This window comes from Parasteatoda tepidariorum, chromosome 2 (genome assembly GCF_982258835.1).
Source record: "Parasteatoda tepidariorum strain Cologne lab strain chromosome 2, Ptep-v5.0, whole genome shotgun sequence".
In the NCBI taxonomy this organism is placed as follows: domain Eukaryota; kingdom Metazoa; phylum Arthropoda; class Arachnida; order Araneae; family Theridiidae; genus Parasteatoda; species Parasteatoda tepidariorum.
In genome coordinates this window covers 65,373,817-65,394,870 of record NC_141756.1, presented here as the reverse complement: position 1 = coordinate 65,394,870, position 21,054 = coordinate 65,373,817, and the positions used below count along the sequence as shown (strand labels likewise).

The following is a 21,054-nucleotide window of genomic DNA, read 5'->3' as shown; positions in this document are numbered from 1 at the left end:
GGTAGTTAAGTTTGCTTCTGCTGCACTACCATTTATTACATAGGTTCCCAAAAGGTGTTCCACGGAACCCTAAGGTTCCATGAAAGGGAAAAAGATTTCTGAGAGTAAGGACTTGCTTTTACCTCATAGTAATGATTTTTGAAAACCTAAATTTATAATTAGATGAAATTAATAATCGATTATTTATTTAATATTTCGGTTCTCTTTATAAAATTAAAGTAAAATGCCAATGGAAAAAAAAAAGGTTTTTTTTAATTTTATCTTGAATAAAATGTGAAATAGACCTGCATTTATGAAAAATTGCATTAGTATTTCTCATCACGCTTTTGAAATCAAAATAAAATAACTAAATTCATTAATAGAGAAATTTTTTTTCTTAGTAACTACTTCAACATCTATAGCAGTTGTTTTAACTTCCAGTTTAATGAAAACCATAATTTAGCTTATTTGTTTCATTTTCATCTTAATGTATTTACACCAAAAACAAATTTAAAATTAAATTGGATACAGCTCCAGGAGTGCGAAATCAACTGTCAGATATAAAACATAATTTAACAATACTAATGAACTTAACTATGAAAAAAAAAATTACATTCCGCCTATCGATAACTATTTTCTAAACAATGTACTTTTAAATGGTTATTATGCTCGCAAATGTTTTTATACCTATACTTTATTATGTGCAAAGTCTAGGTTCTGTAGAAAAATGTTTGAGGTTTCGAAAAACATTTGGGAACCGCTGATTTAATATATTGGGGGGCGTTAAGACTTCCAGGATTGCATCTACGATTATGTAAATTAAACGAAATTTATGAAGCAAAATAAATAAAAATATTATATATCATGGAAGAAACACTTTCATTTTTTTTTCATTTCTTAAATTTCTCAAGAAATATTTTAAAAAATTATTTTGTAAATTCAGAGATGTTTATTTAATGCGAATTTTCATACTTAGCAAAAAATTTAAAGCTTTTAGAGGTTTGAGAGACCTACAAAATTATGAAAAAACTTTTTAAATTTTTTTTATGCATATGCGCAGCATAAAATAACTAATTTAAATACTCATATCTTTTGCAGTAATTAACGAATTCTTCTTTTAAATTTCAAATCAACAATTTTGTAATTCATTTTAAATTTTGTTTAATTCCATTAAATATCAGTTATAGTAAAAAAAAAAAAAAAAAAAAAAAAAAAAAAAAAAAAAAAAAAAACGTAAGGCAAAAAGCAAAAAAAATCATTTAATGTCCATACACATAGTCCATAAATATTTACTCTAGGTTTGCAAAACTTTATGCAGGCATTAAAAATAACTAAAATAATCGATGCAAGTTTTTTACTTGATTTTCTGGCAAAGAGTGTTCAAATATACTTGTTTCCTTTCGTAATTTATTGTAGGTCTTCCAAACCGTTGAAAGATTTAAATTTTATTGCTAAGCATGAAAAATCGCACGAACTTAACATCTCTAAAGTTACAAAAATAACCTTTAAATATTTCTTGAGAAATTCAAAAAAATTTCAAAAACTGAAAGTGTCTCTTTCATTATTGTAGGGGTAGCGATTTCGCTTGTAACAAGCTTGAAGGAACCGCAATATTTTCTAATTACAACCGTAAAATAAATAAATAAAAAATAAATAAAAGAGAAAACTAGCTGTTTAAAAGAAAGAGATTGTGAAAAAAATCATAAAAGTATCACGTAGTACTAATGCAGTACTTACTCAATTCATTTTTTATTTCTATACAGTATAAAATAAGTTAATTGATTTGTTTTTAACTGCCTCTTTGTTATGCTCTTGTTCTTCGAATTAGACTCATGGTACAAAAAACATCGTCAACATTAAAAAGGATTTCGTCGATCCGAAAAATATCAAAAGGTAAATATTTTTAAGAAGGAATTAACTGAGCTGGTAGGATAAAATTTAGTCGAAAATTTATGATTCAACGAAAATATAGCTCGTTTTGCTAAAACCGGGATATCTCGTTAAAAGCGCGCTATGCTCCAATCGACTAATTCTAACATTGTACCACCAACAAAGTATTTCCGATTTCTTCGCGGCCAACTCATTAACGCAACCGATTTCTCTGGTCGCAATTAAATTTGAAAGTTTCGGTCTTTTCAGAAGGAATTTATTTATATCAGGGGTTTCCAACTTACGTGAGGCCGGGGGCCACAATTAAAAACACAAATCAAATGGCGGGTCGCAACTTCATCAAAATTTTATGTAGGACTCTTTTAAGAATTGAAGAAATATCTCTTTGAGGTCTTTGAAGGATAATTAAATATTACTGTCAGATTTTTACCAAGTTGTACAAATTGCACCCATGTATTAAACAATTAATGTGCAACAGATATCTAATTGTTAAGATATAAAACTTTAAAAAGGTTGGTATTAAAACTTACATAGTAGCACACAAAATGTTCCATGACAAAATTGAGGTTTGTCTGCTGCAACCACCAGAGAATAGATATTTAAATTTTAAATTTACAAATGTGTGTGAGAATATTCTCGTCCAAAATGAGTGGTTTTAAAAAGTTAAATCGGAGAATTTCTTCGAGAAAATTTCTGATACACACATGCTAAATTATATTCACAAAATACAAAAAAATGAAATAAAAATGAGCAACATACACGATTATTTTTGTATTTGAATAAATATTTTCTTGGATGCAAAACCTGAGAATTTTTTTTGCACCGTTGGTATGATAAATTTCACAGAAACGAAGAAATTGGGTTTTTATTAACGAGAAAAGTATTTTAAACGCATATAGATTTTTTACGAAAATTGTCAGCAAAAAAATGACAAGACAACTAATATATTTTAGTTCGCGGGGCACAAAAAAAGGCTTCGCTGGCCGGATGCGGTCCCCGGAGCGCCAGTTGGAAAGCATTGATTTATATAATCTAAAAATTTGTTTTTTTTTTTTTTTTTTTTTTGAGGATCTGCCTTTATTTAAAAACAAATATTAGGGGGATTGTTTTAATTGGAGGACAGAATATTGATATTTTCTTCTATTTAAGATATGCTATCAACTTGATCAAAAAAACTTTTTTTCCGCAGGAGAAAGTTTTTCCTTTTCCTTTCTTTTTTGCCACCGATTTTCTCCTTCCGCTTGTTTCTTCTCTTAATTAAAAATAACTACGGAACCTACGTATTTAGCTGGAATAATCACATTTTTAACCATTTCAAGCACATTGTAAATCCATTTATTGGCCGTCATTACTTACGACGATAATACCGAATCAATTTACTTCAGAATGAGCTGTAAATCTGCAATATGATTTTTTTTAAAGATAATTTCAACAAATAAAAAAAAAATTTATTTACTTAATGGTCCATTTAGTCACACAGACATTTTAAGTATTTGAAAAAGGTGCTATAAGTTCTTTTAAAGTATATGAACAGTTATAAAAAAAGGTTGGCAAAAATTTAAATCGTCAAATAAAATAACTTCCTATGATTTAAAAACTAAGCAAAACCAAAGACTAGCTTAATACTACTTACTACTATAATTCGAAATATATAAAATAAATTCAATCATTCAAATTACATTTATAGATTATTAAAATAAATATAGTTTCAAACATATTTAAGAAAGTAAGTACATTATTATTTAAGTTAAGAGTAAAAAGTTAAACTAATTTTAAAAGTGAAATAATATACTTACAAATGGAGTTCTATGGGAAGTGTTTACTGTAAAGCTGCTTCCATTCATCTTTGAAACATGAAATATCTACAAAATAATCAGCTTACATTCATTACAGTATACAGACAAAAATATTTTATTAAAAATTAATTTTCAATGTGTGAATGCTGCACAAATTCTTCAAGGCTTTACCAAGTGCTTGATTCAAAAAATCTGGGGTAAAAGAGCCTAAACATCTAGGAAAATGTGAAGACATGAATATCTGATTAAATTAAAGTGTTCAGTGGCCACAAGAAGAGGGAGAAAACTAAAAAATGAAGTTAATTGAATAATCCCAAGAAACTAAAGAGGAAAGATAGATTCGATGATACAAAAAAATAGTTTTCTTTAAAGAAATATTATGATATTAACAGAAGCCAATATGTTTTGAGCCCTCAAAAATAGGGGCCTCAAAAATATATTTTCAAGATTCACCAGACACGAATGAGGTAAACAAAGAGCATCTGAAACATTGAATAGTCTCTGTTTTAAATTTCTTTTGTTTTCCTCGTTCATGTCTGGTGAATTTTGAGAATGGACGCTTATTTTTGAGCGCTCAAAACATGTCAACTTGTATTACCATCTTCATATTTTTGTGAAACAAATGAAGTTTTATATTATCAAGTATGAAACATGAAGTATTCAAGTTATTAAAATCAAATGGTGGTATGAACTAGCAAGTCTAGCACAAAAACAAAAAATGAAGGAGAAATAAAATCATTAAGTGTCTCGGTGCCACTAGTGCCTCAGGATCATTAAACCATTATTTTCTCGAATGAAAACCATGAAGAGAATAAAATCAGAGATTCTGCTTACAGAATGTCTGAAATTATCCTAGATATGACAATGTATTGCATTGCATTGTAAAGTGTTGGTATGCTTAGTATTAAGGGCACATAATTTTTCCTCTCAAGAAAATTTGTGAATAACCATTTCTCGTGATACAGGTTTTTGAGATAGGTTCAACTATAACTACTTTCTTGTTTTGAATGTCTTAATGTTTTGTCTATTAATAGATGAAGCAATTATAAATGTGGGTACTAAGAGATAGACGAAAAGAGAATCTATCTTCTGCTCTTTCCTCATGGAGGCTGTTTTTCCCTTTACATTTTGTTTCAGTTTTTAAAGAACAATTAGTTAATTTGTTTAAAATTTTGTAATTTTTGAATATTTTGATTTTTTTTTTTTTTTGAAAAAGAACTTTATTTAGTTTAAAAGGTCTTTAATTCATTTTTTAAACTTTCTTTTACTGTTTATTCATTAAAATGAAAAAAAAATTGAAAAGATAAAACTTATTTTTTAAATTTTTATTGTTAAACAATTTTAGCAATTAAAACATTTGAAATTTTTGTCTTAATAAATTGCACTAGTTTCACTATGATTTTGTTTCTAAAATTGTCTTTTGATCATTACAATTTATTTTTAAAAAAATAAATTAAGTAAATAACAAGTTTTTTAAAAAAATCTGTTTTTAAAAAACTTTCTCATTTTTTTACTTCCATTCTTTTCTTTTTAGGTTTGTTCTTTTGGAAGCATGGTTGCATACTATCCAGTTTTCAATTAGACTTATTTCATTCTATTCTTAATGAAGTGTTATTATCATAATCAGTATAGTGAATGTGATATGTTCATATGAAAAAAAAAAAAGACTTTCAAATCAGACATTGGGCAATTGATAGCATACATGCCAACCAGTCACGACCTTTGCAGGGTCAATCAGCAACACTATCATCAAAAATTCAAATTTGTCGGGCACAGTTTAATAAAGTAAAGATTAACCCTAATCTAACACATATATAGCAAAAATTGTAAATATTAAACATAATAAAGTTATACAAAAAAACTAAATGTTGCTTAAATTTCAATTTTATACATCATACTTTAGCTTTGCCAAAAGGAAGAAAAAACAGACGTTCATATTACGCTATTAAAGTAATTAATAAAAGGTTTAACTCTGATAATATTAAAATAAAACATTTTCATTTTAAAAGAAGAAATTTGGTAATTTGCGTTAACAAAATTAGTGTCTATTTAAAAAATTTTCAAGAAAAATTCATTATCATACCATTACAGGTACAAACAATAACCTGAAAAATAAACATTGTCTTTTTCCGGCATTTTTTAAAAAATATATTTCTTACTTTTCATAAATGAAGATAAAAAAAAAAATTTTGTTTATCATTAATTTTTCTCGGTTCTTTATCCATTCGTTGTATCATTTAAAGAAAAATAACTAGTGGATGCTGGGAAAATTTGCAGTGCCCGCTGTTATGCTCGAAGGTTTTTGCTATCAGGTGTGTCACATAAATTTTTGCAAATTGATTGAGAATTTCTTGTATTTGGACCAAGTAAAAGAGAGCTTGCCAAGAACTGCTTTTAATCATCTTCGGAAAAGATTGTTTCTGAACAATTAATTAAATTTTAGTTTATTACGAATTGCATTTATTTATTTATCATGGAAGATTTACATTTCACTTATATTATTTTTAAAAGGGACTTTCTTTTGAAGGAAAAAAGGCTCAAAAACATTAATCATTCTGCCTCTTGCACTGGTTTCATAGATTGAGAGAAAGATTTCCGCATCAGTACTTGCACCAAAATTTGGTGACAATCTGGCAGTGGCATGTGAAGAACTATAAAACATCAAATCAGGAGACCAACTTAAAGGGTATAACTCATAACCACCTCTAAGGGAACTCAGAGCTCATTCTAGGCAGGGTAAACAGGGCGCAGCACCCTGCTGCCCTTTTAGTCAAAAGAATCCACCCTGTTGCCCCTGAAGTAAATTAGTGCCCTGATGTAATAGTCCATACCCTTTCTTTCCTCAACCCTTCTTTATTTCCCACCAAACTCTACAATGGATTTCTTAAACTTTTCAACGCTTTTTATTTAGTTTGTCGTTGCTGTCAATACATTGATTTATATGGGAAAGGAAAAATAGCCAGCACACCCCCTTATTGCACTTATCTAATTGAAAGTTTGCAGTTACTTCCACTATCATTAAATCATAACTACTGACACTTAAAAACATACATTTATTATTTTTTTAGTATATGCATGCATTTTAAATAAATTACTAAGATAATTAGCTCATTAACTCGATATATATGTTAATTTATTAATAAAAATTAGTAATTAATATGATTGCTTTGCTACTTTTAGTAAAGTTAAAAAAAAAATTATTTTACTAATTGACAATGTTTTTTAATAGAACATGTAAATCCCATAGAACGAAATTATTGCCTTTTTAGAATAATAATGCCCTTTTTTTAAACTTTTGCACCCTGCCCTTTTTTCTGTCTAGAATGAGCTCTGGGGAACTATTACATTTTTTTTAAAAAAAAATTTCCAAGCATAAATACTCTTTGACGATGGTAATAAACATCAACAGGTACCATTATGAAAGTATCCTTAGATTGAGAACAAATAGTAAGATTTCTCAATATCATGCAACAATCATAGAGTGAAATTCTATTAAGCTTAGTAAGGATAACACTAGAAAAATTGAACATGGCTGTACACCTAGAAAGTCTGAAGGGGCCAGTCTCACCCTTCCCAGATTTTTTTGTGTATAACAATTATATAACCAATTATAATCATAATTAATTCAAAAAGAAATACATTAAAGACTCGATAATTCAATAGTATCTTATTCGATTTGAATAACAAATTTGATTAAACAGAACATTGATTTTTCAATTATCAGGGGTCTGTCTAGGTTTTTCTGAGAGGTACCTATTTTGTGAAATTTTAGAATTAATTTGTGAAAAATTAAAAATTATATTAAAAAATCAACACAAAAATATGGTAAAAATATGAATTTATCGTTTCTTAAGGGATGCAAAAATATAATTTTAAGAAAAAGTATTTTGTGAAACTACCGTTTTTTCTAAAGTTGAATTTGTGAAGGTACCGCTAAACGGTAGTAAATTCGGCCTGGACAGACCCCTGATTATTTACTTAATAATTATAGATAATTTCGTTTTCTTTTCTCTATAAGTAATAATTGAAGATATGTTGAAATACTCTTTTCAACATTCTTTTTTTTTCTTCAATGAAACTGGGAAACCTTATATCGATTAAAGTGTACCAACCAAATTACTCAAGGGGCCACTGACCCTTACCTTCATTCTAGTTATAAGGTTTTCTATTATACATTCCTATATGGCTAACACATGAATTAGAAAATGGGCACTTAAATTGGATCATATTATAAAACATCAGAAATGCTTAATACTTTCAGTAAGTCATTTTTATTTTTAATTACAGAGCAATAAAAAATGAGAGGGGCCAAAACGGCTACAGCTGTTTTTCTAGTGTTACAGCATTTTCAGAGCTAGTTAGCAGAAAAAATCTAGATGTCGGGTGGCCCTGTGGCAGATTTTTTGTGGAGCTATATGCGACAAAACTCTCTTGCACTAATATCTTTTAGCAAGGTACTTTTAATAATAACAAACATCTATGTTACTAATATAAAATAACAAAACAAGTTCTCCTTGAATTTTGTGACTGGGGGCATAAATTTTATTTTTTTCAAATATATCTTATTCCTAGTCATAAAATATGCAAAATAACATATTTTACTTGCTAAAGTTAAATATAAATAATTTACCTAAAAAAAAAAAAAAAATTACAAGACCAATTTTAGAAAAAAAATATTGGACATTTAGGTATATCAAAACTCAACCTAATTACTTGCCCAGTCATGAGGTTATCTTAATTAAATTACCTGATTTTCACCTGATCATTGTGGCCACCCTGTGAAGTTGTAAAGTATTGTTTATGTCATGATACATTTAGGAAACAAAAATTCAATTTCTGAGTATCTTTAGATTTATATATTAATATAAATACAGAAAACCTCTTTAAGATGAAAAAATTTTGGATGTAAAAAATTGGATTTCTCTGAACAATTCGATTTACAGAAATGAGATTTTTACACACCATAAGAAATAGTAATTTTTTAATTTGCAAAAAAAAAAAAATGTAAACGAAGGAAAACCAATTAAGTATTATATATAAATCCAACACAATTTTTGGAAAAAGAAGACAATTAAAACGTTTAAAACAGTAGTTGAACATACCAATATGTACACCAACAAAAAAATAATAAGACAATAGTTTTATCTAGGAATGAAATTAGGGGAAGTAAATAATAATTCTACAATGTTTTTGTTGAGGAATTACCTGAACCTCAGGTTAGCTTCAAAAAAATCTTACTGTCAACAAAACGGTATTGTGGAAACAGAAACGAATAAAAAATGTCAAATTTTCAAAACTTGACAAATTTACCGCGATGGCTCTTGCCAGATTCAATGCTACTGGCAGTTATAGTTTTAAAAAATAAAAAAAAATTTAATGAAAATAATTCAAAATAATTTAATGAAAACTTCAATTAAATTAGATTTTAATTAAATGAAATTAATACAAATTTAGAAAAAGACAAAGAAGATATGAAAAATAAAATGATTTATTGGTTCGAATGATTTTAACTCATTCAAAGCGAATATTTGAAGAATATATATATATTTCAAACGAAAACCGAAAAAATGGTAATCTTTAACTTGAGTATCAAAATTTTAAAGTTGTATTCGTAATGGCAACATTATGAGTAAACAAACCAAAAATGCGCGCTAGGTTCTCTTTAAGCTAAAAAATAATGTTTGACAGGTGTAATTAATTAATTTTAATTCCCAAGTTTTTAATTAGTTATAAATTGTTTTTAAATTAAGTTATAGCAATGGTGAGACATTTTATTAAATTGTCGTAGATTTTATTAACATGAGAAACAAATCTTTTTTTTTATGGTATTCTTGTTTTCTATTGTTAATTTCAAATTTTATTTGTTAGGATATTAGAAAGTGGTTAGTTTCTTCTAAGCCAAAGGATTCTTCATCAAATACTGGAAACAAGAAAGATCGACCTAAGAAGTCTGAAGATTCTCCTTCGTCATCAGTAAGCATTGCCTACTCTCTAACCTGTCGAAGGCTTTGAGATATAGAATTTTTTTATCACAATTTTAATTGAGTTTTTTTTTTTTTTTTATTCATGTTAGTAACATTTCGGTTTCGATACCAGCGTCAAAATATTGGCCAAACTTTGACGATTTTCGGGCAGCGGCTCTCTAGAAACTGAAAAAACAAATTTCACAAGGGGACCAACTCGAAGGATATAACTCGTAACCCCTCCTTACAGGGATGATTTCCGTATCGTAATTTGCGGCAGAATAATCGCCAGTCTTGGCAACTTCCGGGCAGCAGCCCAAGAAACATCACAGAAAGGGAGCAACGTGAAAGTTATAACTTGTAGCCATCCCCAGGAAACATATACATGTTTTATTTTAAAGAAAATGTGTAAGTTTGAAATCCATTTGGCACTTTGGTGATTGTAGTTGGCGCGATTGATCACGATACGGAAATATCCCAGTCCTGACTACTTCCTTGCAGCAGCCTGCAGGAAACTAATAAAAACATCAAAAGTGAGATCAAAGCAAAGGGTATAACTTGTAACCCCCCGACAAATCCCTACATGTTTATTTCAAAGAATTTGCAAGCATTTGACGGCTGTAGTTAGTGCAATAAATCACTATTTGGAAATATCCTTTTAATATTAACGTATGTATGTATTATAATTGTATACTGTTTTATTTACTCTCTTCCTTGCAATGCTTTCACTGCTGACACTTTTTTGGATACTTGTCTGTTTCTGTGGGACGTAAACCTGTTAACTCGTGGCTGCCTCTATTAGTATTTTCCTATTACCTACTTCTTAGTATTAAGCATCTTTGGTATCAATAATGACATGGTGATCTTTTCTTATGTTCTATTCCGCCCTAAGGAAGTACCCATATTTAGCTGCCAAGTTTTCAATTTTTCTTTTTGATTGGTTTATTTACTTGGGAGATTTCTAATCTACAAAATCAGAGAAAAATTAACAATTATAGTAGTTTTGCTACTTGTAGTGCACTACGTCCGACCACTATATTTAGGTAACATGCTGTATAACGTACCTTAAGTTAACTTGACACTCTTGGATCATAATTCTAAAGAGTAATATTCAAAACTTCTTGGTATGTTGTTAATTTCGTGGCCATTATTTTATCTTCTATTTTATTTTTTATTATTGCTGCCCATGGTACACTATATATATTTGTATTCAGAGTTCTCCCTAAGAATTAAAAGGGGCAGAGTGCTTCCTCTCACTTACAGCCATTAAAATTTATCAAAATATGTAACATTATGTTACAACTGAATTTGGTTCTCAATTTTTAATTTACTCACTTATGCTATTTTACATGTATGTTTTACAAAGTAAATTACATTTAGTATCAAAGTAATCGAAAAATTTGAAGTTTTTGAAAAATAATTAAAAGTAAGCTAAAAGACAATCTCTGTATATAAAATTTATTCTTAAGAAGTAAATAAAAAAAAAAGAATTAATTGATTAACAAAACTATTGTTGTTTTTTTTATATTTTAAACTAAAAATTATGAGAAAATAAACATTTAAAAATGTTTTTTTAAAAAAAATTAATGGCAAAGTTTAAAATCACTAAAAAATTCTTCAATGTACCCCAACTTTCAATGATAGATGTGAATATCTCTTGTGCTGAATATCATGCTAATTTTATCTAGACAACGTAAAAAAATCTTACTAAAATGAAGGAATGAAATTAAAGTTAAATAATTATCAATAATTGAATAAATCAGAAGTGAACTTTTCACTAAATCAGATGGTTAAAAAGCAAATTTTTTCTGAAAAAATAGAATAAAAAGGCAGTGTTTTTAAGAGTTTCTTCGTTAATTAATTAATTACAAAGTTTAAAATTAACTTAAATTTATTACTTCATTATTTAAACTTTAAAAATAAGCCAAGTTATTCTTTCAGATATGAACTTTCATGGTTTAAAATAATTTTCAGACTTTGGCTTTTGATGAGAGATTGATTTTTGATAATTAAAATATATAAATTAAGACATTAAGGGGAAAAATCTATTTTGCTCCATTGATTTATGTTTAATTCCTTGCTTTTAGAGGGAATCAAAGATTGTAACAAAGATATAATTATTTTATGTACCTTCACATTCATGTTTGGTTTATTTTAAACTAGCATAAGCTTACAAAGCTCTGACTAATCCTCTGAAAAACAGTGTTTTTTAACAGCTTAAAGAAACTAATCTCTCAGTCTAATCTGTCTTATCATGGGTGCCACACAGGACTCTAATTTTCAGGGGAGTTAAAATTAAAATACACAGTCACAATTGTTCTCTAACATAAGAAAAAAAATTCATATGTTTGCTAAATATCTGCAAAAGATTCATTATTTTATCTCCTTATTTTTGACTTTGATGAATTTAAATCAGTAATTGTGTATGCAAATTTTGTTTACTTTTTTTTTAAATATTTTGGGGGACTTTAAGTGAATTCTAATTATTGAGGGAGATATATACCCTTTACCCCGACCAATCCATGTGTTTATTCCATGTTTTAGAACAAAATAAATAATCAAATTCACATTAAAGATTTTATATTTTTCAATTTGAATTAATAGAGTTTTGTTATGCAATATGAATACAATTCTATATACAGAAATTTTGTACTAAAATTTCTGTAAGCTAAATAATTTATTATCGTATATATATGTTTGAATTTTCAGGGAAATGCTAAACATTCTAAAAAGCGGCGAATAATTGAATCAGGTAATAGTATTGTTTTGAAACTCTTTTTGTTGAATTTTTTTTTTATTTCCTTATAGTGCATTTTCATTGTATCTACATTATTATTCTTTTTTAATATGTTACAGGGTTGTCAAGATTTTGCCACAGGTAGAAAAAACCATGGTAAATACCGGTAAAAACCGTCATGGCAAAAACAGGTTTTTGCCAAGCAAAGTGGCAAAAACCTATATTTTTTAAGATGAGAGGACAAAAACACATTTTTGATACAAAATTATTCCTAAAATTGAAATATATACTGTGAATATAAATAATTACAAAAAAATTAACAAAACTATTATTCCATAATTAAATGATAATGTATCATTTTAGTAGTTTAAAACATTATTGATTGGAAAATTTGTGATTATTCTCTTTTTTCCAGTGAAATGAACTTATTTTAAATTAATACAAATATAATTTAAAGCATAAAATATCTATCAACATGTGTAGTTAATTATTGTACAAATAATAATTTTTTATAATAAATAATAGTATTATACAAATAATAATATTTAGTTGTAAAAAAACATTTATTTTAGGATTCTAAAATGAAAAGAGATCAAGAACTTTCAATCTTTTAAAAATTATTACCCTTAGGTATATTAATTATTAATATGTTAAAAATAATTTTTTCATGTAATGTATCAAAATTATTATTTCTTATGATTGATTTAAATTTGTTTCCAGTATTTTGTAATAATATTTAATCAGCAATTTAGATAATTTGGTTTTTGCCGGTTTTTACCAGGTTTTTGCCATTGTCTTGGCAAAAACTCCAACCCTGATATGTTATGATTATCTTTTTTAATAATTGTTGATGTTAGCCATACAAAGGTTTCTTGCTATTGTGGATACTCAAGATATATCTTGTTTTGACACTTACAGAAGCCCACATTAGTTTAATTCCATTGTAATTAATAAAAAGTTCGTAAATTTTGGACCAAAAATCCATTGTGTATAAAATAATAAGAAAGGTTTTCATCACATTAAGGAAGGAATGTGAACGTCATCACATTAAGGAAGGAATGTGAACGTCAAAAAAGCATTTATAATGAAAATAGTCTCTTGTTATTGCGGAATTATGAATACTGTTCTATGGTATCCTTAGAAAATAAATCAGAGAAGGGTTGTTACCATATTAATAAAATTTTCAAAATATGGGTGCTTAAATTATTCGCTAAAAAAAAAATTTTTTTTTCTTTGTTGTTTAATAAATTTATATATGGTTTATTCAAATTCAAAAGGAAAAGAAATATTGCTCTAAAACCACTTAAAAAATAATAGTGTTTACTTATTTTAATATATTGAAATGATATTTTTTATAAGGGTTAGGTCAAATGCAATATTTTACTATTACAATTTTTTTAATGAACATGGTGTAAATAAAGATTAGAAGAGTTTTTATATCTTGTGAAAGGGTAATAAAATGTTTTTACATATAAGGGCATGGTAATATTTTTATCTTTGTGCAAAACATATCAACTACATTTTCAAATTTCATTTCTTAACATTTAAAAGACGCCTTATATCGATAAAAAATGTACAACTACTAACTCTACTAGTTAATATGTTTTTTCTGCTGTAAAAAATCATATTCTTAATATGAATTATGATGCAGTTTAGAAAAAGAAAGTGTTTTATTTATTTTAACTAATTACTTGTTACAAGTATTAACTTATGAATTTGTAACAAATTAATCGAAAATAACTATGTGAATGTAACTGTATTAGCATGAAGTTACAATTTCTTTAAAGTTAAAATTTAAATCAATTTCTTTAAATCAACTTAATTCCTTAATAAAAATGAAATAATTTCAAAATAATCCCTTAATTTCATTTTGTAAATAAAAATTTTTATGTATGTTTCAGACTCAGATGAAGAACCTATTCCTCAAAAAGAAAAAGCAAGTAAGTTTTACTACAATGCATTATAATTTTAATTATATTGTCTTCTACTTAATTTTTTCACGCTTAATGCATTTTTAAAAATCAGGCTTTTAATAGTTTTTTTTTTTTTTAACTTAGGTAATAAAAATAAAAGTCCCAAAGCTAGAGAAAATGGTAAAAATAGTTCTAAGCCTCCAAAAGCATCATTCAAAGAAGTTACGGCTTCAGACTTTTTTGGTTCTGAATCAGTTTCAACCACCAACAAGAAGACTAAATCTCCTAAAAAGGTAAAAAAAAACTTATGAATAGTGTTTCTCTTTTATTTTTTTCAAATTTCTGATTATAATCTTTAAATTGATAAATTTTACAGTGATATTAGCTTTTAAACTAACAATGTTAAATTAATCTTTAGAAAACAAATGATATTAGTCTTCACGAAGATGAAGAATTTGAAGCAACCCTCAAGCAGTTGAATAATGTAAAACCAATAAAGGTAAGCAAATTGCACAGAAGTAGAGTCTATGCTCTTCAGTACAACCCCACTATTACAGTGACTCTTCTATTATAAAAACTCATGCATAAAGTCCCCTTTGCTATTCCATAGATGCCAAGCTATTTGAATGTGCATGAGAACATTTGCACTGTACTGTTTATTCCAATGTAGGGCATGAAATTCAGTCTAAAAAAATTTTTAAACCATTATTTCGTTAGCTGTTACCACACAATAAATGTTAAACACCTTGAATTCCCTTTTGATAGAGAAAGAGTAACATGATTCTAAATAAATCCAAGTAGTGGTGATTTATGGTCATTCATAATCTGTGTAACTTTCTTTTCAAAGGAAACAACAGATTATTAATTACACTATTCTTGTTTTTTCTTTTTATTTCATAGTAGTCATTGAACAGTCAACACAATTTTGAGTTCTTGACTAACTCCATAGCCTTATAATTTTAAGCCCAATCCAGAAGACAAGGGAACTCCTGGAATAAGTATTCAGAAAAATTTGCCTTTGTGGAGGACTTTTCGCGTCACATAGTGAGAAAAACCACAAACACATCGAACGATTAGCCGGATGGCAAGGGCCCCATGATCCATCTACCACTGATTAATGTTTTATGTCAGCACTGTGATTGGTGCAAGCCAGGTGCAGAATTCGTATCAACCTGCCATAGCTGGAATTGAAACCTAGATCACCTCATTAGAAGGCAAGAGCTCTTTTTCCTGAGCCACTGCGACTCCACATTCTTGTTTAAAACTTGTATTTTCCTTATCTCTTTGTGATCCTTAATGTTTCATCTTCGCAGTTATCTTGGCATATGTTATTTAGAAAAAATGGTATTCTCGAACCAGCATATTATTTAAATGCATTTTTAACCCGTGCAGTATTATTTTAAATGATACTTTTAATGTGTTTATATTAATGTAAAAATTGTATTTTTTCTAATTCTTCTTTTAGTTTTCAAATTCTTATTAAAGAAAAACATTGATTTGTTAAAATTTATGAAAAAATTTATTAACTATAAGTAAATATACAGTATTTTTTTGTACTCACTATATAACAACCTCACATCCAAACGTCCATTTTCGCTTGTATCATGAGGGACATTATATTGAAAGTCGACTGTATTTCTTATATATGTGTTCTTGTTAGAAGAATAAAATTCATTTGCTATTGTGGCATTTTTTTGAAAAAATTTTACATTTTTTGTTATGCTTCTGAAGAGTTTGTTGACAGTAAGCGCATTGTTGGTAAGTTGAATAATACAATTATCTAAATGTATAAACCATTAAAATTCATGGATTGATAATGCTTTAAATCAGGCACTGGGGATTCAAATTTTTCGATGTAGCTTATAAGAAGATTATTCACTAAATTAAATTTCTAAATGTTTAATTTTTATTAAGTAAACTAAAGTTCAGTCATCTTCATTAAGCACTTTACTTGAAATTTTTGTATGCTTTTAGAAAAACAGGGAGCTTGTATCTGATGTTCAAATTATATGAACTTAACGCATGCAGTTCTGGAGTTATAAGCGAAACACACTCAAACAAACATAGTTTTCCTTTTATCATCATAGATATTATTTAAATTCGTATTTTATGCAAAAATTTATATTTATTTTATTTACCTTTTTTTTCATCTTTATAGAAAGATTCACAAGAAAAAAAGAAGCCTGATCCTGTTTCTGCCAAAAAAGACAATAAAAAAGGTATACTTTACGGTAAACGTTTCAAAATTCCAAACTTAAAATTAATTTATTTTTTATGAAATCATCTATGAGAAATTTGTCTCTGTAAATAAACTTTACCTGATATCATTAACAAAATAATAATAAAATGATATTTTTTTTACTTTGAAGAAGTTATTCGAAACTATTTTTTCTTCTCTGCTTTCTACTTCTAACTTTTTTTATTTGAAGAAATTTCTAATTTAAAGCTGGAATTTTTTGGGGGGGAGCTTATAATTGTTTGATTAATACCGTAGTATTTAAAACATTCATTTTTGTTTCAGGTAAGTAATATGCAGTTCAGTATTGTGTGTTATTTTTCAAAAATTTTAATTATTTTTCAAAGGTTTTTGGTTTAAACTGGAAATTAAACAGTAAGAAGAAAAATTATTTTACTGTTACTAAGGAGTTTAGCTGCTTCTACCCTCATAAACTTAAACTCAAATTATAAGCTGCTCATTTAAAAAATTTGATTAATAAATTCTATCTATCTTATGCGATCTTCATTTTTGTGTTACTTCATTGGGAACCGATTATCCAGAACGATCGGGACCATCGCTATCCTGGATAACTGATTTTTCCAGTTTTCTGAATCGATACAAAAAGACGTTTTATTTTACTGTTAAACCCAACTAAAAAAAAAATTGGAAGTAATCTTAAAAAGAAAAAAAAAAGATGAAGTAATACACTAATGATTATTTCCAAAATGATGGTTAGGTAAACATCTTTCAAAATAGAAAGAAAAATCCTATGAGGAAAAAAAATTATTTTTTTTGAAAATGGGGGGAAAATTTATTGAATTTTGTTTCAGTTTTCTGATTTCTGGATAACGGATTCTGTACTGTAATATAAAAGTATAACATATGATAAAAACAATTTGTAAATCAAGTATCTTATTATTTTTTCCACCTCTTTATTTTGCATTTTCTTAAAAATTTAAGAATGTGTTCTCAGTTTAATTTCCTTTATTACTAATTTTTAATGAAAATAGTGCAATTTACTATTTTTCAGAGGTGTGCTAACTTTCCTAACTAGCTAACAGTACTTAGAAGTACAATAACACAGAAATATATACCGTTATCATTTATGAAATTCAACTTAGCACAATTTTAAGGTGTATTATGTAAGGTGTATTATATTATGTATTTTATGAAGGTATAAAATATTAATTAAATTATGCATACATTTCTATTGAATTAAAAAAAGGAAACATTTAGATAAAGGTACTAAATTAAAAATTACGTAACACTGAAACTTAATACTTCATCATAAAATGGTAAAATAAATTGAAAACTTGGAATTAATATTCTAATTTTTGGTTAAATTGGAATAAATCCTGTTACTTTTTTATCATCCTGCATTGAAACCACTAGTAATTTTTGTCACAGCACATTCGTTTGCTTTTCAATAAAAAGAAAAATTAAATTTCAAAATACTTTATTAGGCGAAGAAAAGATGAAATATCTGTTTTATTACTATTTATTTATTTATATCAAATCGTTTTTGCGCTTTTATTGCTAGAATTTTTTAAGGTCTACTTAATGTTTGATTAAGGGCAAACAACAAAATTTCATTATCTTGGTAGTTAAAGGAAAAAAGCCTGTTTTAAAAGCATTTATAACGGGAATTCTCAAAAATTTTTATTTTTTTACTCAACCATAAGATCTTAATCTTGACTATGAAACTGTAATAATTACAAATAAATCATAGCATGCAATTGGCATCTTTTAGTTTATCAATAGTTTACTTAATTATGAATTTTGTTTACGTACTTTTTCCCTACTTGTTCACTGTTTCAGATCTGCGGTTTTTAATCTATGTTTATTTTAGGAAATTCCTTGCCCACCAAAAGAAAGGCCAACTCTGTTACTTCCCCTAAAGTGGAAATTATCCCTAATCCTAAAGCTCCTCCTAAAAAAAAGATAATTATTGATAGTAAGGTAATGATTCATTGTTTTTAAATATTTATTTTTATGTCTTTGTTTCTTTAAGTTGTGTGATCTGTTCGTTTCTTAATTTATCAATGACCTTTTCAATGAAAAGTTTAATGTTTTTTTTTTATTCATTATGGAGTTCTTTTTTGAGTTTGAAATAAATAATATGTGTTCAATTTATTACTGTTAAAAAAAATGAATTGTAATTTGATAACATTAAACTGTTTTCTATTTTGTTTCAAATTTTATTTTTAAATGTTTTAGTTGTTTAAAGAGAGCTAAATAAATACATTCTAAACTACAATATAATTTAAACTATTATACATTTAAAACTGAAACACTATGTTTTCTAAATTTTTTATCTACAACTTTTCTTATATTTCCTAGCATTAAACCTATTTAATTTTTTTTTTGTTAATTTGTTTTACAAACCAAAGTTTAAATTTTTATGTTATGTTATTTATTCATATATATATATATATATTATTATTATCTATTACATATTTTGCGAAATTCCTCAAAAAATAGTTTCTAATGATTCTTTTTTATGTCTGTCAAAAATATTATTGTAAAATTAAATTTTTCACAAAAATAATTAATTGCTATTAATTTGCAAACCACGCTCATTTAAGTGGGGGAGGTGTTTCACTTCAAATACTGGTAGCATAATGTGCTAAATACTACTTTTTAAATTTTGAATGTTTTTATAAAATTATTTCTTTTCTTGATAAGGATGAAAAACCAGCTGCTAAAAAACCTAGAAATAGTGGTGCTGCTAATTATGCAAGTTATCTTAACCGTGAAGGTCCTAAAGCGCTGGGATCTAAAGAAATTCCCGAGGTATTATCACATTCTCTAATAGCATTTAGTTTAAATATATGTGTTAATGCATTCTTAATTTTAGTTATCAATAAGGCGTAGTCTAGTAAATTGTTAATTGGTTTTTTAATACTTCTCTTATATGTTTGTTAATTTATATTTTGTATCCTGATTCTTATAAAAATCCATGAAATTACTGCAACCATGACGATTTTATTGTAAGATAATATTTGTTAAACCAGGAAATGAACAAGAAAATATAAGTTGTAGGACAATTGAATATAACCATTTAATAACTAAGCTAACATCTAATTAAGTGATGAAAATACTACTAGATAAATTTAACTGTAAATTAACTTCATTTTACTGTGCGATATGTGTTGTGTGTTTCACAAATGAAAATTATTGCATCAAGCAATTTGCTAACTTACCACAGATTTTCTATAATTTCTATTGTTTTTAGCTCCACTATAGGATCAGGAAAAGTTGTGAACTACAGAAAAGTCTGATACACTGCGCTATCTTCTATTTGTTTTTCCTCTTTTTAGTCTTTTACTTACTGGTGCAATTTTTTTTTTATTTAAGGTTTCAAATTACTTTTATTAAATATTTTTTTTTTAATTTGCTGACAACCCTCATTTTGCAGTAAACAGATGAACATATTTATTTGTTTAATAATTAAATTTTATTATTCTCCCATTGCTTTGTTATCTCTGATTCTTTTAGCCATGTGATTCTTCCACTAATTCACAAAATCCCGCAAATCTCAAGCCCATTGGTTCGTGGATTTCCATTCGCAGATCAATAATTTATATTTCAACAAAATTTTATCAAAAATTCGCTAACCTAATTTCCTTACCTATGCAAAATTTAGTTAGCGTAACATTTATTTCGCCCTTACCGGCGCTTTTTTTTTTCTTGATTAGATTCATTCATGTACCATAAAAAAAATTTTTACCCAGATTTCTTGGAGAAAAAGGCAACTTTGGATTAAGTTCGAGAAGACGATACAGGATAAAAAAAAGTTTCATAACTTTGGCTAGAATCAATGAACTACAAGCTTAAAGTTTATAATCTAAAAAGTAATTCAGAAATAGAAAACGTTAGTTTGAAAAAAATTTGGGTGTTTTTTTTAAAACTTATATTTTAATGAGTAGCAATTTTGATTCGTAACAGAAGAGTTATTTAATCAATTTGATATATTTATCATCTTTTTTATTTAGCAACAATCAGATCAAACTGATTTTTGATATGTTACGACATGAAATTTTCTAATCATGCATTTCAATAATTTCTTTTCAACGCTTCCGATATCTTCGTAAATCCGCGTTCCCACCTTTCTTTTTTTCTCTCTTCCGTCTTTTGCAATTGATACAATTTATTTTCTCGTGGTTTTTTAAATTTTGATATTATTACTGTTGAAAAATTTAAAGTCCAGAGTGTAAACACATAAATGAGCAGTGTTTTCCAATGTGCTGTGTCACTTCCTGGAGGAAGATGTGTCACTTCCTGCTATGTCACTTCCTGCTGTGTCACAGCTTGAAGGAAGTTGGTGTTTATAGTTATAGTTAGTTATGTTCTCCTCTTGGTAGAGTGATGTATAGCTTTTTAAGTGTAGTTTTTGTCTTTGTTATCATTTTATCTGTTTTTCAGTAAACTTAATCTTTAAAATGGCTATGCAGCCTTTCTGTGAGTTGAATGCTTTATTTTAATAGTTTAAAAGATGTCTGCTACTGAACAAGTTTGATTTGTTTCTACAAGAATTGCAAGACACGAAATTTATTCA

The 21,054-nt window shown here is 27.2% G+C and overlaps 2 protein-coding genes across 5 annotated transcripts in view; one reads left to right on the top strand and one right to left on the bottom strand.

Annotated features, from left to right (window-relative positions):
• Positions 1-9,006, bottom strand: part of Pask (PAS domain containing serine/threonine kinase) — a 49,919-nt gene extending 40,913 nt beyond the window's left edge. Inside the window, exons 1-2 of one of the 3 annotated variants that reach the window (XM_043039605.3) lie at positions 8,768-9,006; positions 3,666-3,731 (exon numbers count right to left, since the gene is read on the bottom strand). In XM_043039605.3, the coding sequence (XP_042895539.2) occupies positions 3,666-3,713 (48 nt within the window). In that variant the 5' untranslated portion in view covers positions 3,714-3,731; positions 8,768-9,006. The remainder of the gene's footprint in view (positions 1-3,665; positions 3,732-8,767) is intronic. The other 2 variants (XM_043039604.3, XM_043039610.3) reach the window with 2 other exon arrangements.
• A 213-nt stretch (positions 9,007-9,219) lies between these two features.
• Positions 9,220-21,054, top strand: part of Gnf1 (germ line transcription factor 1) — a 33,968-nt gene continuing 22,133 nt past the window's right edge. For both annotated transcript variants that reach the window (XM_043039602.3, XM_087157447.1), the window contains exons 1-9: positions 9,220-9,426; positions 9,534-9,638; positions 12,338-12,380; positions 14,267-14,305; positions 14,423-14,571; positions 14,697-14,777; positions 16,437-16,497; positions 18,346-18,455; positions 19,182-19,289. In XM_043039602.3, the coding sequence (XP_042895536.2) occupies positions 9,424-9,426; positions 9,534-9,638; positions 12,338-12,380; positions 14,267-14,305; positions 14,423-14,571; positions 14,697-14,777; positions 16,437-16,497; positions 18,346-18,455; positions 19,182-19,289 (699 nt within the window). In that variant the 5' untranslated portion in view covers positions 9,220-9,423. The remainder of the gene's footprint in view (positions 9,427-9,533; positions 9,639-12,337; positions 12,381-14,266; positions 14,306-14,422; positions 14,572-14,696; positions 14,778-16,436; positions 16,498-18,345; positions 18,456-19,181; positions 19,290-21,054) is intronic.